A 19,490-nucleotide genomic window follows, 5' to 3' on the forward strand; every position below is an offset into this window, starting at 1 on the left:
GTAATTTCGTTTTGTATACACTGTGTATACAAAATGACAATAAAAGTTGCCTAAGTCTAGTCTTACTGTGACTGAACGTCTGCCCTAACCGCTAAATCCCTCAATCGCTATATAGAGAGGGGACTATATAGTTGACCTAATAGCGACTTCAGTTAACTTACCATTCGGACAGACGATCACTGCTTTTTGCTCCCTGTTTGTCACATAACTCCTCTACTGCACAGTGTCTGCGCCATCTTTGTTAAATTAATAGGTATTAATACTAATAATTTTGAGGAATTTTTTTTGTCACTTATATTTTATTATTTTTGATCATACAACAAACTTTTTCAACTGTGGTTCTGTAGTCTCAGTCTGTGTGTTAGTCTTTCCATGAGAAATATGTCTTCAATCGTCGTGATCCATTGGTCCTTTTATGGCACGTTTGACTTCCACCATTTCCTTGTTATACATTTCTTTGCAGCTATCAACATCACTTTTACCAAATAGTTATCCTTTTCATGGATAGTATCATCACTAAAATTGCACAAATAGAGAATTTCAGGTTTCATTGGAATTACATACCCTAATACTTCACATAATACACTGCAAACCATTTCCCAAAACTCCAAAAGTTTTGAACACTTCCAAAAAACATGGGAATGGTTGACATCTATCTCCCCGCACACTCTCCAACATTCTTGATGCCTATGCATTTGTTTAGTTTTGAATTTTAAGGACTTTCAATCCACTGACCATCAGCTATTTGAAACATGTCTGTAAGCTTTACGTTAAATACAGTTAACTTTGCTGTGTACCTTTTACAGTCCTCTGCAGAAAGATGATCTAAATTAGTGATACTGACATCCCGTGGTTTCATCTTGTTAAAAGTATTGTCGTACTGCGGCGGCCCAACGTGTTCGCCTAGTAAAACAAACTTCTTTTTGCATGTGCAAAACTTCTGGAAGTAAACATTAACATTCAACGTGTTTATAGCCTCACTAATTTATCACCTCGATTCCTTCCTCCAGTTGGTCCTATCCTGTTGGTGGAGCCGCAGCCAAAGACAGTTGATGTGGACTCTGATGTCACCCTCAACTGCAAATGGGCTGGAAACCCTCCGCTCACTCTCACCTGGTTCAAGAAAGGATCGAACATGGTAAGAGCTCAGAGTTCATGTCCTTCCCCCAGTCTTTCTTCTCCTGCTGTAATGGAAGTATCATCTGATTATATCGTTCCGTCTGGAACGCCTCTGAACATCGCTCACATTGTCTTACCTTTAAAATGTGTCTTTCTTCAAGAAAAATCCAAGTTGATCCAATTCATTAACATCCCTAGAAAGTAGTTTTCCACAAACATTTCAAATTTTAGTTTTCTTAAGTAAACCTAGATGTGTTTTGTTTGGAGTGACATCGGCGTTTTTTTATAAGTCTGCATTGTGTTTGAAGCATTTATTGAACGATTTAGTCTAGGGCTGAAAAAATTTATCCAATTAACCGATTAACCTTGATTAATTGATTATTGAAATAATCGTCAACTAATTTATTAATGATTAACTGGAGTATAGAGACTCTGAAACATGCCTTTAGCTGATAGAGCAACCTACTTACAACAGTAATTGTACCAAAAATGCAAAAATAGGACATAAATATTTTGAATTTAAGATAAAAACAATGTGTCCTTTAATATGCTCTACCCAGAACTCAAGTGGAAAAGCATTCGTTACACTCGGTTTGATTCTGTCATAAATATTCTTTAAACAGTAGTCGAGTTGTAAAGAAAAAAAGAAGGGGGAGGGTGCTTTTCTTTTTTTTTTTTTTTTTTGAGGTATACATAGCCTAATTAATATTTATAATAATCTATTAATCTAAAGCAATATGCCCTTGACCAAGGAACCTTACAGTAGAACTGCAGTCAGTCCCTGGACTGGCATGGCTATCACTGCCCCTAAATAGTTAGGGACTAATTTCCCACTGGGATCAGCTTCATAGTCATGGTAGGACACTTCTTTGATTTTATTTTGGAGAATCTTTTGGCTATGAATCTATTAAGGTTTGGAACAAAATACATAAAACATTGCAAATGAATATCTGAATCCTTTGAAGTCAAGTATGATTGTATTCAAATGCAATTAATTAAATTGAAACAGCTGAAATAATTTTCAAAATCTGAAAAAAATCGACTAACAAATCCAAATACATTAGAATAAGCCTATATAAAACATAATAATTTTACACACCTTTCAAATATTCATTTAGAGTATTTTTTTATGAAATAGACTGTTTATCAGAAAAAACAGTATTGCTTCTATTGGCTAATTTATAGTAACCTGGACTTCATGCTGGCAATGAATGAGTTAAAACTATTCTAACAGGTCTGTGGAACTATATTTGCCATTGATTAGATGACAGGCATTATCTAGCGCCTTATAGCGCCTTTTAGGACAGGCAATAGTGGCCTTTCTTGCTGGGGAGTTGGCAACACTAGTCAAGGGATTAGAGGAGCAGAGAAGAGAAGCTATTGATAAAAAGTTCAAAATTTTGACAAAAGAAAGTGTTTAAATATATAAAAAACACTTATAATTAAATTGAAATTGGTCTTAGAGTTCACAAAGTTGTTGTTCTCCGCGCATCCCATACTGCTGAGTTCTTTCTATATTGTGGAATTTTGAAACAACTTTGTAAAGAAGAACCAGCACCATTGCAGCCATGCAAAATTCTGCAGGTAACTGTTAGGATAGCTCAGTGACAGCACTAGGGGGATATTTCATAATTGGGATATAAAAAAAATATAGTTTTGACTACTGACCAAACTACAAATTAACTGAAATATCTTGGTTATAATTGCGGAGGTGGGACACTTTCAATGACAAATCATTGAAATGCATTTTGACTCTCCAAAATGTGACTAGATATCTTGAATTCTTATTTTTCCCTAGACATATAAGAAAATAAAGCATAATTAAGGGCAGTAAAAATTTAGTAAATAATGTTTGTCTATTCTATTAAAATGTCTGTATCTCTATAATTGGTCTGTGTTATGAGTTGTTTTCTCAATTCAATTCTTTGCCTAGGGCCCTAAATTTCCTAAATCCACCCCTGCTTCGATTCTCTCCTCCGGGTTTAATCTGTTGTGCCGAGAATTACCCGCCCTGTAGTGGGAGCGTGCATCACCCTAAACTCACGCCCATTGATGAGAAAACGGATTGAAATAATATTTTAAACATATTTATGTTTTCAGCATGGATGCCTTAAAATTTATAGTTTTGGTGGACAGATAAATTCAAAATAATAAGGTTTTACTTTTACGTTTCAGTCGATGTGCGATGAAAAAATTCTCTGCTCAGTGGATGCCAATTCCTGATTTTGCTATAAGCATCATTCTAGATCATTTCTGAAACTTTATTTGTTAAACTTAGAACCTGGAACCTGCGGAAGATTCCCTGCCCTCCTTAATTTCACATTCCCTCAAATCATGTTTTCTTTGCCACTTGGCTGTAAGGCTGTTCAGAGCAGCACCAAATGTTAAAAGGGCAATATTATTGCTATTACTGTTAATATATAACAGAAAACTTACACATTTAGTGATAAAATGTCACTGGGGATGGTATGGTGGGACGGTCATTTAAGAAGCGGCAGGATTTTTATGATTTTTGTAAGAAGGGGGATGCCATCCCTTTTCGTCCCCCATCAACTCAAGTACTGCCTTTAAGGATCCTTTTGCTATCAGAGTATTAATCGATAAATCAGAAAAATAATCTACAGATTAATCAATTAGCTAAATAATTGTTAGTTGCAGCCCTAATTTAGTCAGAGCTGCATCCTGAACCAGAAGGCAGCAGCACAAAAAATGCATCGAAGCCACTAAATACGTCCTAACTTGGCTGACACCCACGTCCGTATAATCAGGTGTTTCTCTCTCTGGGCGCTTTCACATTTAACCATCAGTTCCTCACTTCATTTACTGATGGATGTGGTTGCTAGGCAACTATGAAAACCCCTTGTGAGGGGTTAAGAACTGCAGCACGAGTTTACATTGTTAGTCAGATTGGGTCAGAGTAGTAGATCACGTTGACTGTAAAAAATGAATAAAGTGTGTGTGCAGACAGAGCTGATCTACTGCGGCCCCTCGCGTCCTCCCATCCGCTCCATGCGGACGATTTGCCTCATTTGCATTCATGATCACTTATCCCCCCCCACAGGTCTTGAGTAACAGCAACCAACTGCATCTGAAGTCAGTGACCCAGGCTGATGCTGGCCAATACGTATGCAAGGCCATCGTCCCACGGATTGGAGTAGGAGAAACCGAGGTCACGCTCACAGTCAACGGTCAGTAAACACTCACACGGTTCAATTAAAGCATTTTCCTGTTGAGAAAGACATCTTTTTAGTAAATGGAGACTTAAAAAGGTTAAACCCCCTTTCGACTTCTCTGAAATGTACCGTTTGTGTGTTCACAGGTCCACCCATCATCTCTAGTGAGGCTGTCCAGTACGCTGTGAGGGGGGAGAGAGGAGAGGTGAAATGCTACATAGCCAGTACGCCTCCTCCAGATAAGATCGTAAGTGCAATTATTCAGCTTTTTGAAAAGTATTCATACAAGGGTTATAAAAACCAATAACCTACTTATTATTCATTATGGATTAATGGTTTCATTTCTTCCAACCGATTAATTGGTTCACCTAAATGGAATATTGTTTACTGTTGTAATGTTATTGCCGTCCACTAGACAGCGCCTATGGTCACATGCATGAGAGGCATTGCCAGAGTTGAGAAACCTGAATCCATCATAAGGCAGGTTTGGGATTATTTACACGAACGCAGAGTACAAATAATGTGGTTTTGTTTCTAAATAAAAACACTGGATACACTTAAGTTTTCACCTAAATAGTCCCCAGAATACTGCTTTATCTCTGCTGTGCTCACAAGGCGAAGGTATGACCATAAAAAAGTAGAGTGCATTATGCAGGCTTTTGTGATTTAATGCACTTAATGGAGTCAAGTTTTAACATTCCTTTAACATTGTATCGTAGTTAGTGTCCACTTCATGGAAACAAAGTAACAAATAGTCAGTATGATTGTATGTTTGTGTCAAGATTTGGTTTTAAGGTTTTTGTGAGGACCCAAAATGCAGAGGCTAACTGGCAGGGGTAAGATCTTAAAAGATTTAATGAAAGATCAGGCAGCAAAAACAGGTATCCAAAAAATCAAACATAAAAATCCAACACAATCAGAACCATGGAGACATCAGGGGAAAACCATCAAGAAGCCAGGGTGAGAAAAGGTAAGACGAGGAACCAGCAAAGAGGGACTGCAGAGGGACTGTATTTATGGCTGACTGAACAAAGGAAGGACTAATGAGCTGATAAGGAGCAGGTGTGAGCAGAGCTGATGAGGAAGGAAAAGAAAACACGAGGGGGCAACAGAGGACAGACAAAGAAAAAGCTAAGGACCTTTAATGAATCCAGACACACCAATAAAGCCAGAAAACAAGGAAAAACCTGGATGAACTTTAAACTGAAAACTTAGAGAAAAACAACAGAACCAAGATTGTTACAGTTTGAGGACTCATTGACTCTCTGGAATCCCTTTCACCAAGCATGCATGTAGTGACGGTGGAGAGGAAAACTCCCTTTCAACAGTAATAAACCTCCAGCGGAACCAGGCTCAGTGTGAGCGGCCATCTGCCGAGGCCGACTGGGGTTCAAGGAGACAGAAGAAGATAAAGACATAAACAAAATAAGTTCTTTGATGCCTGGGCCCCAGTAGATTTTATTGCTGTGTATCATGTATGTTTGGATGAGTAACCTTGAAAAGGATTAGCATAATTTTCCCTCGGGGCCGATGTTCTGTCAGATCAGCATAGCCCATCAGACCAGCATACCCATAGCCAAAAGCATGCGCAAGACATCAGATTTGCGTTCATCCCTTTTATTTTGTACAAAAAATAAACTTTAAACTACCTTGAAAGGGGCATGTATCCCTTTAGCCATGTACAAAAAAAACTATTTAAGGTCAGATCGCCATAAGCTTAAAAACAAATCCAAAAAGCAACTAATTAAAGTTTTTTTGTGCATGACTAAAGGGATACACACCCGTTGAGGTAGTTTAAAGTGTAAAGGAGTGGGACTGAGAATGAGGGTGAGATGGGCTGGAGTTGGATGAAAGCTTGCTTGCGTACAGGAGAGAGATGCTAGGCAAGGAGCTAAATGAAGGGGATGTTGTAAAATGATTGGCTTCAGAGAAGGTGCAGCCCCGTCTTGATCGAACAAGGGACATCGCAGGTGGTTCAGGTGAAGCTGATAAGAATCCTCCAGATTAAATGTACACTTAATCTTAATTACTTTGAACCACCTACCTTTCCAAAACGCAGCACTATTGATGTATCCACGCACTAATGCCATGCTCTGCTAATGTCTTTGGCAATGCTAGACGGAGCAGCTAACTTCCCTCAGCCTATTGAAGAAATATTGACAATTTTTGCCAATGGATTTATGAGAACATTCCTTTCTTCATGGCTCTGCTCAAGCTAACCTCCAAAGCTAATAACTTCTCGATTACCATCAATGATTCAACTGTCCTCCCCTCCCCTCAGGTTAAGAGTCTGGGTGTCGTCCTCGACAGCACCCTCTCCTTCCAGTCCCACATTAACAACATCACCCGGTCTGCCTACTTCCATCTGCGTAACATCTCTCGTCTCCGTCCCTCCCTCACTCCCCAAACTACTGCCATTCTTGTTCACAGTCTCATCACTTCACGCATCTTACTGTAATTCACTTCTTTTTGGCCTTCCAAACAAGTCCCTCCAGAAACTACAGCTCCTCCAAAACTCTGCAGCACGCCTGATTACTCGGACCCCCATTTCTCATCATATCACTCCCATCCTGCAACAACTCCACTGGCTCCCCATCAAACAAAGAATCATCTTCAAACTCCTCCTAACTACATTCAAGGCCCTCCACAGCTTGGCTCCATCTTACATCTCAGATCTCCTTCACGTTAAAACCCCCACCCGCTCTCTACAATCCTCCCACACCTTCCAGCTCTCCGTTCCCTCGGCCCGTCTTGTCACAACTCCCTCCCTCCGGATCTCCGTACTCTGGACTCCGTCCCTCTTTTCAATCCAGACTCAAAACTTTCCTGTTCAGACATTCTTATCCCATCTAGTTCATATGCATCACTCCAATATTGTTTTCTTCCTTTGGCTTTATTTTACTTCCTGCTGTTTTGTTTTCTGTGGCATCTTTATGCTTGTACTTTTTAGCTTCCTGTTTTTAATGTTTTATCTGCCTGTACGGTGTCCTTGGGTGTTTTGATAAGGCGCTTTGAAATAAAATGTATTATTATTATTATTACCAATGGTCAATCTGATAGTTTGCATAACACATTTTATCGACAAACCTGTTGAAAACGGTTCATTCTTATGTGAAAATGATTTGAAATCTAAATCTGAGAACCCTAGTTTATTGACCCTCCCTCTGAACTTTATTGAACCATCATTTACTACAACTACAGCAAATTAATGAATCTACCAGCTTTTTAAGGCTTAAATCTGCAAAGAAAAGTGTTTTATAACACCAGCTTTAAGTCTTGCTACAGATTCTCAATTTGTCTCAATTGAGTTTACATATTATCCTTTTCCTTCCACTTCACACTTATCCAGTACTTTTTTTTTAAACCATTGCATTAAAAATCTCAATAAAATGCCCCTCAGTTTGGAAGATAAGTACATATGAAAAGGCTCCATGCCTCTGTGAGACCTTTTTAGGATGCAGTGTGGGGCTGTTTCTGCACCTTAAATGGGACTTTGGAAAATCATAGCGAAGCATCAATTATTAAGCTAAGAATAAATACAGACAAGGAAAAGCTCTGGCCTCAAAGAGCACAAGGTTGTAGCTTTTAGGCTAACAGCAGTTGGGATTAGTCCGTTTCCTGTCCCTTCCTAATGACTCCAGTCCTGAATGCTAGAGGCTTTCTCTCTCTCTGAGCAGTGACTCAGCCTGGAACTCTGTCAGAGCGTTCTTCCATCCCATCACATAAACAAAGCAACACTAAGCCAGTCCGCTTTTAGCTCTGCGTCAGTGCGCAGCCGGGACGCAGCGCAGCAGCCTCGGCTTCGGTGACTGATCCGTCCTGACTCGCAGCGCCGCACTCCCTAATGCAAGTAGGGAAGTTCGGGACAGAAAGACATTTATAAAAGATGAAGGAGCAGAGAGGAGCAGTTGTCCCTGTAAACGCCGCAGCCAGAAGGTTCTGCCCCCCCCACCCCTGCTTCTCCAATAAGTGGCCGCATTATAGAAACATGTGGGCTTATGCATAATTAACTGAGCTTAGTACAGTACTTCAGTGCTAAATAATAAAGCTGCTTTTAGTGGCTCTAAAGGTGGAGAATGAGCAATGTTTTCACCAGCTCAGTCACCCCCTGTGATGCTCTGCTTTAGTTTGCAGTGACATGCACACTGTTGCTGCTTTCAGGAAGTCATGTAGTGACCTCCCTTTGCCGGAGCGAGATGGAGGCCACCGCTGACTGCTTTCCAATCAGTGAAAGCAACTTCACTGCTAGGCGCTGGCAGAGGTGGAGAAAAATATCAAATTCTTTACTTAATTTGAAGTGAAAATACCTGAATTAAACAATGGTGCACAAGATCATCTGAAAAATCAGGACCTTCCTTAGACAAGACATTTCAGAGTGTGCTGGTACCCAAGGTGTTTTGGTATGTTGCAGCTAGGTCCGGTGGAAGTATCAGATCTGCTTGGGTGCTGCTTCTTATGACTTTACTGCTCACGTTTCCTAAGAATCATTTCTCTTCTGGAGTCTCAACATGTTATTAACCATATTTGCTATTATTTGACGTTTCATCTGCGATCTAAAGTAGCTGAAAGTAGAAAAGAATAATTTTCTGTCTTGAAGGAAAGCACTGTCTACTGAGACAGATTGAAGTCTGCTATTTAACAAGGTGACACAAAAAGTGCCAAGCCGTTTCTCAATTCACAAGAAAGCGAGTACAGACTCGTGTCCTCGCCAAATATGAAACTTTTTTTAAAATGATGCACTAAATCATTAAATGTATATAGTGACGCTTAAAATTATAACTTTTTCAACTCAAATGGTTTGTACTCAGCTGACTTTTCATGCTGTCTCAAAAGGAATGAAATATTTTTTCCAAGCACTAAGCTCCAATAAAGCGATGGCAAAAATAAATAACACAGTCCTTCTTTTCACTGTAGACAAGCCATGATCTGCTTTTCTGTTCTCCATTTTTCATGTGTCTAAAATAATAGCTGCATGAATCATGAAAGCATAGAAGATAGAGGAGAGCAGGAGGCTGGGTTACCAATCTACTTGCTCTGGAGAGCAGAGTTTGGTGCTTTTATATGTTGTCTCAAAAGTCTCCAGTAGCAGAAAAAAGTCGCTAGATTTGGCACTAAGCGCTTTTTTTTTAAATAAAAGTGCTAGAGGTGTCTGAAAAGTCACTAAATATAGCAACTAAAATGCAAAGTTGGCAACAAAGCGCTTTGCATAATTTGTTTTCAAAGGATTTGCTGCTGTTTGTTTGGACCTTTCTGCACATGCAGAGCAAATGAACAAATCCAATGTGGTGAACACTGAAGGGGGGGCCTCTTGACTCAAACTTAGTATTATAAGCATTCTAATGGTATTTTAATGAAAGGTTTTTTTTTTTATCAAAAACATAATTAATGTGCACAAATAAGTAATAGCTGTATTAACCATACATGTAAAATTTCTCTCTAAAATTCTCCTTAGGTGTGAGTCTGAATGGTTGTTTGTCTCTGTGTTGCCCTGCGATGGACTGGCGACCTGTCCAGGGTGTACCCCGCCTCTCATCCATAGACAACTAGAGATAGGCACCAGCACCCGTCGCGACTCCGCGACAGATAGGCGTGACTGAAAAAGGATGGATGGAAAACAGTAGAAACCAATCTGACTTTTTTTAAGTGAAAATTTTGAATCAGGACTCATTTTGCACTAAATCAGCAAACGGACCATATAGTGAAGCTTAAGGTATAATGTTCTCATCTTAAATGATCTCAAAACATACTTAAATTATCTTAAAACACACTTCTATAGAACAACATCTTATAGCTGTTACAGGCGTAACATTGGGGCTGTTCAGAAAACACCCAGCACTAAGGTGCAGGGGTATAGGTTTAATTGCTTATGAATCAGAAGTGGAAGCAAATCATCAAACCAGACCCTGGTTGTGTGCACTAAAGTGTATATGACAATTAATTAGTGAATCTCAATCTGTTTACTTACGTCTTTTGTTCCAAAAGAAACAACAAACATTTCACAGCACCCCCTGTTCAAAATGACTTCCAGCCGCCCTGGGTACAGGAGATGTCTTAAGCCTTTAAAGCTGCAAGGCAACTGTCTGCTACTTGGTTGGTCTATCTTGGTAAATTCCAGCAGATGTTTGCGGTTTTAATGTGGATAAATATTGACTAAAGGTTCAACAGCATAAATTGTTTTACAGACCAACCTAAAAAGGTTTGAGTTTCCTAGATTCATCCGACGTGTGTATTTATACTAACACTGTTTAAATGAGTCTGAATGTGACCCTCTGAGTTTTTCTAATCAGGCCGTTCTGTTGCTGCGCTGCAGGTGTGGGCTTGGAAGGAGAACGTTTGGGAGAAGGAGAAGGGCACGCTGCTGGAGAGGTACACAGTGGAACAGAGCAAGCCTGCAGCTGAGGGCGGTGGCGTCCTCTCCACCCTCACCATCAACAACGTGATGGAGTCGGACTTCCTGTCCACCTACAACTGTACGGCCTGGAACATGTTCGGCCCAGGGACCATGATCATCACCCTGGAGGAGACCGGTAAGCTAGCAGCACATGGTTTCTGTAGCTACAGTCTTTGGCTGCACCGATGATGTCTTCCTAACCTTTTCTCCTGCCTGTCGTCACAGAGGAGGTTCCAGTGGGAATAATAGCCGGCGTCACGGTCTGCTCCACCATCCTGCTGTTCGTCTTCCTGCTTGTTCTTGTTCTCATCTTTTACCGGCAGCGAAAAGGCAGTGAGTCATCTTCTCTGTTCCTCAAGCAAAACTATAGTCTTAACTTATAGTTGTTCTTTTAAAGGGTTTAAATCTTGCACCCAAGTCAAGATGAGTCAACTGTTCAGTTCAGTCCGACAGGTTGACTCCACAGGCGTCCTTCCAGCTGTTTCTAAATCTGTGTGTTTGTGCTCGCAGGCCGGCGCGGGGTCACGCTTGGGAAGCCCGACATCAAGGTGGAGACGATTACTAAGGAGACCCACAGCCTGGAAGAGGACTCTGGCAGCGTGTCCACGGCCTCGCGCATGGTCAAGGCCATGTACTCGGTGAGCGGCAGCGAGCGGGATGTTTGTGTTTGGGTTGGGATCTGTTTCCATAGCCTGTAGCTGTAGACTAACTCCCTGCAGTGTACCTCACTGTACCTCTTCACTAAAAAAAAACAAACACCAACTTCCTCTTCACTCGCTCCTTTTTAACTCCACTTTCTCTTTTTCTCTCATACTCTGTTTCTCCTTCCCACTCCTGTTTTATGTTCTGGCTCCTCTTCTTTTTGTTTGTTCTGTTGTTTGACGGTTTAGTTTCTCCCTTCTGTGTCCTTCTCTCCTTCTAATCAGCCTTTTAAAGATGAGATAGAACTCAAGTCGGACCTCCGAAGTGACACCCTGGACACCCGCCAGGAGTACGACCTAAAGGTGAGCTGTCTTTCTTTAAACTTACCAGTTTTGTTTTGTTTTTGTTATTTTATATATATATTCAGGGAATAAAGTTGATTTAGAGATGGTATGAATATACCACATATTATCACATATTATCATCACTCATCCTGTTTTCAAATGATCAGATGTTCGCTGCTGTAGATTCTCCTCACTAGTCTGCTTTGTATTAACCCTAACTTTACTAAATTCTCCTGAACCTACTTTTTAATCATCAAAAAACCTCTTGCCATTCTTTCTTTTTTATTGTAATAGCTGCTTTATAAAATGGTAGATGATCTATCAAAGGAAAAATCTGGTCAGCGAGGAATAATCAATTGATTATTATTTATACCTAAAACTAATAAGTTCGCGGTGAATTAATGAATTAAGCATTAATCTGTAAAAGCAATAATCACTGAGTCTGGGAGCGGCCATTTTTGCCCAAATATAGTAACACCTCACTCCTGCCATCTTCTGGCAGTGACGTCACGGTGCGGTAAGCCTAGCGCCATTCTCCCCGCTTTACAAGCAAAATCAATGGGAACTACTAGACACATCTTCAATCAACAACAATTATTTTAGATTTCCAGAGGATTTCACCATTGAAATTAGCGAGAGCTGCATGGCAGTTGGATGTTGTGACACATTGGGTAAAAATTTGAAAAAATTCGTTCTTTCACCTTTCTGATTCCTGATCCTCCACGGACGGGTTCGTTATTGGACTGCAAACTTAAACAGGAAGGATTTGCCATCAAACTTATGGCCAGAGAAAAAATACGTTTTATGTAGCCAACATTTCAAGATGACTTGGATAATAGCGCATTGTGACAAACATCAGAAATACCACTGGGACTTGCTTAACAGCCGATACAGCACCATGACGTCACCAACCGGTAGGTGGCAGTAGTGTGCTTTGACAAACATGGATGCCTCCAGTAGGGGTGGGTATTGCCAAAGAAGTCACGATTCGATTTGAATCACGATTCACAGGCCACGATGCGATTCTATCACGATGCATCACGATACTTGAATTATTGCGATGCATTGCAATATTTTCTCCTCCATGTTTTGTTTTTGAATGACTCGGCACAGTATCCCACGGCCGGAAATGTTTGTGACACAAGGCAGCGTGCGTCAACACATTTGCAGCGACATCTACTGGACTGGAAGTTGTATTACACTTGTTTTTGGCTGTTGTTCACCAACCATTCATGCAATTTTATTTATTAATTTTTTTAAATTAATAATCGATTCTTGACATCAAGAATCGATGCAGTAGATCACGAAAATTAGAATCCCGATGCATCATCATCACGATTATTTTGCACACCCCTAGCCTCCAGTAAAGAACATTCAAATGAAACTACTCTTAATTAAGAACACTTATCATTTATTGATTATAATTTCATATTTAAAGTACTTTCAGAAGTAGGACTTTGTCTTTAAAAAGACTCTTGACAGTTGTTACTCTAAAGGGTTAGTTGCTATTCCATCTAACGCCAGGTTGGTTTGGATTATTTTCTGATCCCTTAGATTAAAACCATCAGTTGAAAACTCTAGATTTTTACTTATCTTTGATAGATTTTGTTTTTTTGAAGTATCAAAACATTAAGGAATTAACGAAAGGAAAGAACTAAAGTCGTTCACTGCAGTGCTTGTGACAAGGCATTTTAAATCACCAAGCTGCATGAATGTCTTTCTTTCGAAGGAAGTCGGAATACTCTGTGAGGGCAAATGAAGGCAGAGCCCTGGAGCTGGAGTTCTGCCTCAGATCATACAGAACAAAAAACACAGACAGGAATCCACCGCAGGACGTTGTTAGATCATCCCGAAATGCTTTCTTTTTTTTTTTTTTTTCGGCCCGCCGCCTGGAGAGCTAAAGCTGTACAAAAAAGTTAGAGACAGAAATAAGTCTGAAATAAACAGGCATAATAATACCAAAAAGAATGAATGTATAGAAGCAATTGGTTCATCTAAAGTTGATTGATTCTAACCATAATTTAATGATTTTCTTAAATACCAGGTTTTTCTATCTGTAAAATCAGGATCTTTCCACCATAACATGAAGGGCTAAATATGTTTTTACAATATGCTGAAGTATATTATTATTATAATTTGAAAATGTATTCTGCCACCTGCAATATACATTAACTGCATAAATAAATAGATAAATAATTAATAAAATGTTTTATTAAATGTAACAACAGAGAAACATTTTTTTTTCTTCCAATAAATGTGCAGAGATGTATAACTATATGTAAACGACAGAGAATGTCACTTTGAGATAATGTCAAACAATTTTTTTTACAATTTATTGGAGGCTAACCTTGATATAGGTAGATGGCAGGAGGCTGCTCACAATGGGGCTGGTTCAGCTGGAGGTTTCTTCCTGTTGAAAGGGAGTTCTTCCTCTCCACTGTCGCTACAAGCATGGCAGAGTTTCTAGATACTCTCAGAGGAATGCTAAACCCTGGATTCTGTAAAGTCCGTCAACTCTTGAAAATCCTGTCGACCATATCTTTTTTCAGCATGTTCTTCTCTATCCTCTTATAAACATTTTTGCATGATCTCCATATTTCTATCATGACGCTGCTCTGCAATGCAACATGGCTAAGTTTTCGCTAATAAGCTTATAATTTAAGGAGTGCATCCAGTGTTCATATTTATAAACAGAACCTCATTCTGCATCCTTGATGCTATTAAACTGTGGAAATCTTTGCTTTAGCATGCCTCCTCTCTGGCATTATTTCTCTAGGAACTACCAGTGAGGCTCCGCCTAAGAATAAACAGCAATAACTTGTTTACATCCATAATTTATAGCAATTTAAAGCCAGACATTTTTGTGAGTATACATGTCTTTTATATAAGGTTTTTATACATTTGGATGGCAAAGATATTCACATCTCATTTTTTTTAAATACTAAAACCTTTGACTTGTTTTTGATCAACTAAAAATACAAGCCTGAACAGTATGCTTCTGTTTTTTGTTCATCCATGTTGGCTTTGGTGCCTCCACATAAAAAATGGTGCACATAATTCTTAGGCTTCTACTTGGTAAGAAAGTAGTGGATGCAATCGATCCAGCTGTTCCTTTTATGCCTCAGTTTTGTTAAAGAACATTAGTGGACCAATGCATATACCAAAATATCTGTAGTTATTTATCTTCTACTGTTCTATTATAATGTTCTTAATTACTTTAAATCTTTACAAAGTTAAATGATTTCCTTTGTAAAGATTGATTAACTCCCGCTATCATTTCAATAAATGAATGATAGCAGGAGGGAATCAACTCAATGACTGAATTGTAGGTTTTTGAAAGCTGAAATCTGAGTCCACCCCGTCTGTTTAATGTCCTTTGTCCATAAGGTGTAGATATAACGCAGAGTCTTGTCCTAAAGGAGGTCAATCTTCTATGTTGGGCCATGCGTCTGTGGAGATGTTGTTTTGTTTCTCCAATATAAAGATCAGAGCATTCCTCACTGCATTGAGCTACATAGACCATTCATATTTGGCCTGGGGGGTTGTCTTTTATGGAGGACCAACTCTGCCATATTTAAAAATAAATACAGAAATAAATAAATGCTCAATAAATGTATAAGCATACAATTAATTGCCAACAAAAATACAATAAACAAATAAATGTAAGTAGAAGTAAGAGAAATGTAAAAAGGGCAGAGAGAAATAAACAGCGGCGAAGAAATAACTAAGGTAAAAAAATACAAAGGAAGAATAAAACAGACAAAAATATTATAACATGCACATAAATAAATACTTAAAAATATAAGTAATTAAAAAATAAAGTTGAAGATTATAAAGGACAGAGAAATAAATAAGGTAAATATTACAAAGGCAAATAAATAAAGAAGCTAATTAAGAGTTATATACATTTATGTCTCACTTTTTTGTTAGCAATTAATTGTATGCTTATACATTTATTGAGCATTTATTTATTTCTGTATTTATTTTTAAATATGGCAGAGTTAGTCCTTCATAGTCTTTAGGATGCACTAGTCTCTGTTTAAGGGTCTTGTTAGGTTTGAAATGTGCTGGGATTTTTGATTTGGAGAAAATCCTCTTCAGTTTTTCATACTACTTTGTGTTGATCTGTCAAATAAAATACCATTAAAACTCGCTGACGTTGTGTGTTTTTGATTGTTTTCTTTGTAATGAATCTAAACTGTATTTCTGTTTGTCTCCTCCTGTCTCTTTAGGACCCCACTAACGGCTACTACAATGTTCGAGCTACCACCCAGGATGAAGTCCACCCTGGGTCCCGTTCCACGTTGCATTACGCCGACTACCGCTCCCCTGCAGGGACACCAGGAGGAGCAGCATCTATCAGTAGCAGCACTGGAGGCTCTGGAGCCACAGCCAGCGGAGGAGCCCCCGTTCCCCCAGGTCCTCTCACCTCCCCTGGACGCCCGCAAGCCTGCTACGACCCTCGGCCACCCTCCAGACTGTCTCACATCAGTTACGCCCAGTTCAACACTTTCACCCGTGGGGGCCAAAGCCAGCAGCCCCCCACTAACCCCGCCCCAGCGGCCACTGACTTCCCAGGGGACTGCAGCCTTCTGGACTCCACTTCCCAGCTTGCCTACGACAACTACGGCTACCCTTCGCACTACCAGACCTATCGCATGGGCTTTGCACCGTCCAGCCTGGCCCCGCTTGAGGCCGGCCCGTCCTACGAGATGTACGGGGTCGGATCTGGGGTGGCAAGCCCCGGGGTCGGGGTCAGTCCTGGAGGCCCAGCTCCAGCCGTTTCAGAGACTGGACTGGGGAAGTACGGCAGCTCCACTCGCTTTTCCTACACCTCGCAGCACTCTGACTACTCTCACAGCCGACACACGCAGCGAATGCAGACTCACGTGTGAGAGCGAGACTCAGAGAACCCCCCCCCTCACAGTCTTAGCCGAGCATTAAGAGGCATCTTATAAATAGTGTCACACAGAACACACATATACCCACACACAAACATGCAGACATTTCCCCATGTCCTGGTTGGACACCAACACACAAACACAGGCACAATTTCCTACACCATGCCCCTGAGAGAGGGAGGAGGAAGAGTAAACAGAGAGCAGAGAAAACAGGGTGAAATGAAAGAGTTTTAACGAGACAGGGAGGGGAAAATCCACGCGGTTTGGAATTCCCTCTACTCCCGATGTTTGGAGATGTGAGCTCTGTGAGAGCGGACAGCGCAAGTCACAATCATGCCGAGAGAGGACGAGAGATCGCGCCCCACCCACCCCCCCAATACAACCTCTGTTCTGAACTGTCGTCGTGAGGTGACGGAGGAAATCTTGAAGCAAAACTGTCAGATCGACGCGCCGATCGAAAGCCACCTCAGCCAGTGGGAGCCATTTCTGGCCGCCATTTTGAGTTTTTCTTTTAGCTGGTTGTCTTATTCAGTGAACATAGAGCACATAAACAGTATGTAGTATCCCAGAGAGCCCGCGTGTACAGTGCAGCCGGGCCCGTTAGGCAGCATTTAGGGGGGGAAAGAGGGAGTGTGGGTGGCTGACCATCATGTTGTACTTCATCCATGGTATTCATTCTCTGACGTCTCTTTACTATATCTCTGTTACGTCTTCTGTTTATTTGCACACCAGATTAGAGCTTTGTATTCTATTTTTTAACATTACAATATTATTTTTGTCGGTGTAAAACATGTATGTAATCATGTATGATGTAATGGACCAAAATGTTTTGGAGCGTGCACGCACACCGAACCCAAGCGAAGAGTTGTGCCAATGGCGGAAGCCTGGATCGGGGATGTGTTTCAGTCCCTTTTCCAAAAAAAAGAAATTGAAAACCTTGTGCCAAACGTTCGTATTCCTTGGACCACGTGTATGCAGTAGAAGCTCCCTCTATTGGTTGGATGCTGCTTTATGAGACCAGGATGGAGCCGTTTCTTCTCTTGTTTTTAACTGTAAGCCTGGCACAGACGAAGAGAGAACAAACGTGGATGATGGGTTTAGAGTGGCCTTATGGGGGAGCATTTCATGCATTTCCATTTTGAATCATTCCTACATTGTTCGTCTGCCAAATCTGGCTGGAGGAGAATGTGTGCAGAGAGGTTTAATGAAGGCTTGTCCACAGTATTGACATGTTATTAGAGTGTGACTGCGAGTGTGAGTGGGAGCGAACCATCAAGGGAAGGGAGGGGGGTGGGCATTGGCGCACACTTCCATTTGTACAGTGTGTTTGTATAGAAGTTTGAATGAGTGTGTGTGTTTTAGTATACGTCTGTATCATTTCTCACAAACCTGTTACACTCCTTTTATACCTCTGGTAGGACTGTATCCTGTATTATTGTGTCTTTGAATTTAGGCGAATCCAATGTTTATCTTATCGTACCGTTGGTAGCAGAGACAGCTGTTCAAAAAGATTACAAACATTATCAAACTCATTTTTTTTATTCCATTATCTTCGATATTTTTTAAAAATGGTATGTAATTATTTTTCCACAGTATTACATAATAAAAAGCACTGTTTTTTAATGAAGTGTCTCGTTTTTGTCTCCTGTTTGAACCCTTCACAGCAGAATACCGCTGGAATATTTCTGGTTCGGTTAGCAATCTAGACATTTTGAACATCTGAGCAGCATTTTTGTTTTGTTTATTTGCATTAAAACGTTCAGCTTTCTACTGAATCTTTAAAGCAGGTTCAACAGAAGCCTTTGGATTTTTAAAACATTTCTGAAAGTGGCAGCAGTGAAACAAGATTTAGGTTTATGCTGGAGGAAATATAGAGGCATAATGTTCTTCATCCTCAATCCCTTTGCAATTGTTTATGTGATCATCATTTATTTTTTTATAACGCTTTAAGTTTTGAATATTTTTATACATTTGTATATGTCGTTATTTCTACACCAAGGGAAAAAGTTTAACAGGTTTATTAAATGTAGATGAATAACAGATTCGATCTGGAACTCAGTGGACTGGTGAACCAGAACTGGAAAGTCTGAAGGGGAGATCACAGTGATCAGTTCAGGGACCGTAGGAAATTTGACTGAGGCTTGATTGTTACTGCAGAAGGGCTCACGTTTGAGGGGGCACTTGTGAATCCTAGAATCCAGCTAGTGGGGGTTATGCCAAAGAAGAGGGAACTCGTTGGAGGGCGGACAGATAGACAAGCGTTAGACCCAGAGGAGTAAAGGAGCGGGCTGTCACTTGGATTTCCGATGAGAACCTGAACAGATCATGTGGAGGTTTTCCACTGCTCAGTGTGTACTCAGTTAATCCTTCCAGGGGGAGAAGGTCCAGGTATCCAGTACTCAGGAAGGCTTCCTGCCCAGAGGTGGAAAGTACCGAAATACATTTACTCAAGTTACTGTATTGAGTAGGTTTTTTGTGTATTTTGTATTTTTCAAGTAGTTTTTAAAATCGGTAATTTAAATTTTACTTGATTACGTTTTGAGTGAAGTATTGTATTTCGTTACATTACAAATCCCATCCGTTACTGAGTAAAAAAAAAAACTTTGGAAAACCGAAAGGAAGACAAAAAAATCTGGCCCGGAAGCACTACAGTGAGTGACGTGATCAGCATGTAGATCTAGGCTACCAGACGCCAAGTCTTTCTGTATTAGATTGGGAACGAGATGGAGGTGGATCAGGAGATCAAGAGGGCCAACAGTATCATCATGAAATGCCAGATGTGTCTGCCAAAGGTGACTGAACTGGCAGCATTCAATAACTCCACATCTAATGTGACGTGTTATCTTGTCATTACATGTGTATACATTTGTATAGATTTTTCTTTAATTAAAAACTAAATAGCTTTGGATTTATGACTCCT

General features: G+C 40.2%; 1 protein-coding gene across 3 annotated transcripts in view; it reads left to right on the plus strand.

The window, feature by feature from the left end:
- kirrel1a (kirre like nephrin family adhesion molecule 1a) overlaps window positions 1-18,194 on the plus strand; it is a 67,789-nt gene extending 49,595 nt beyond the window's left edge. The window contains exons 8-15 of one of the 3 annotated variants that reach the window (XM_038268406.1): window positions 1,011-1,138; window positions 4,181-4,307; window positions 4,439-4,539; window positions 10,603-10,819; window positions 10,909-11,013; window positions 11,194-11,321; window positions 11,574-11,687; window positions 15,902-18,194. In XM_038268406.1, the coding sequence (XP_038124334.1) occupies window positions 1,011-1,138; window positions 4,181-4,307; window positions 4,439-4,539; window positions 10,603-10,819; window positions 10,909-11,013; window positions 11,194-11,321; window positions 11,574-11,687; window positions 15,902-16,564 (1,583 nt within the window). In that variant the 3' untranslated portion in view covers window positions 16,565-18,194. Of the gene's footprint in view, window positions 1-1,010; window positions 1,139-4,180; window positions 4,308-4,438; window positions 4,540-10,602; window positions 10,820-10,908; window positions 11,017-11,193; window positions 11,322-11,573; window positions 11,688-15,901 lie in introns of all 3 variants that reach the window. The other 2 variants (XM_038268405.1, XM_038268407.1) reach the window with 2 other exon arrangements.
- The last annotated feature ends 1,296 nt before the right edge of the window (window positions 18,195-19,490 follow it).

Source organism: Cyprinodon tularosa, unplaced genomic scaffold, assembly GCF_016077235.1.
Source record: "Cyprinodon tularosa strain WSP-4 unplaced genomic scaffold, ASM1607723v1 ctg70, whole genome shotgun sequence".
Lineage (NCBI taxonomy): Eukaryota > Metazoa > Chordata > Actinopteri > Cyprinodontiformes > Cyprinodontidae > Cyprinodon > Cyprinodon tularosa.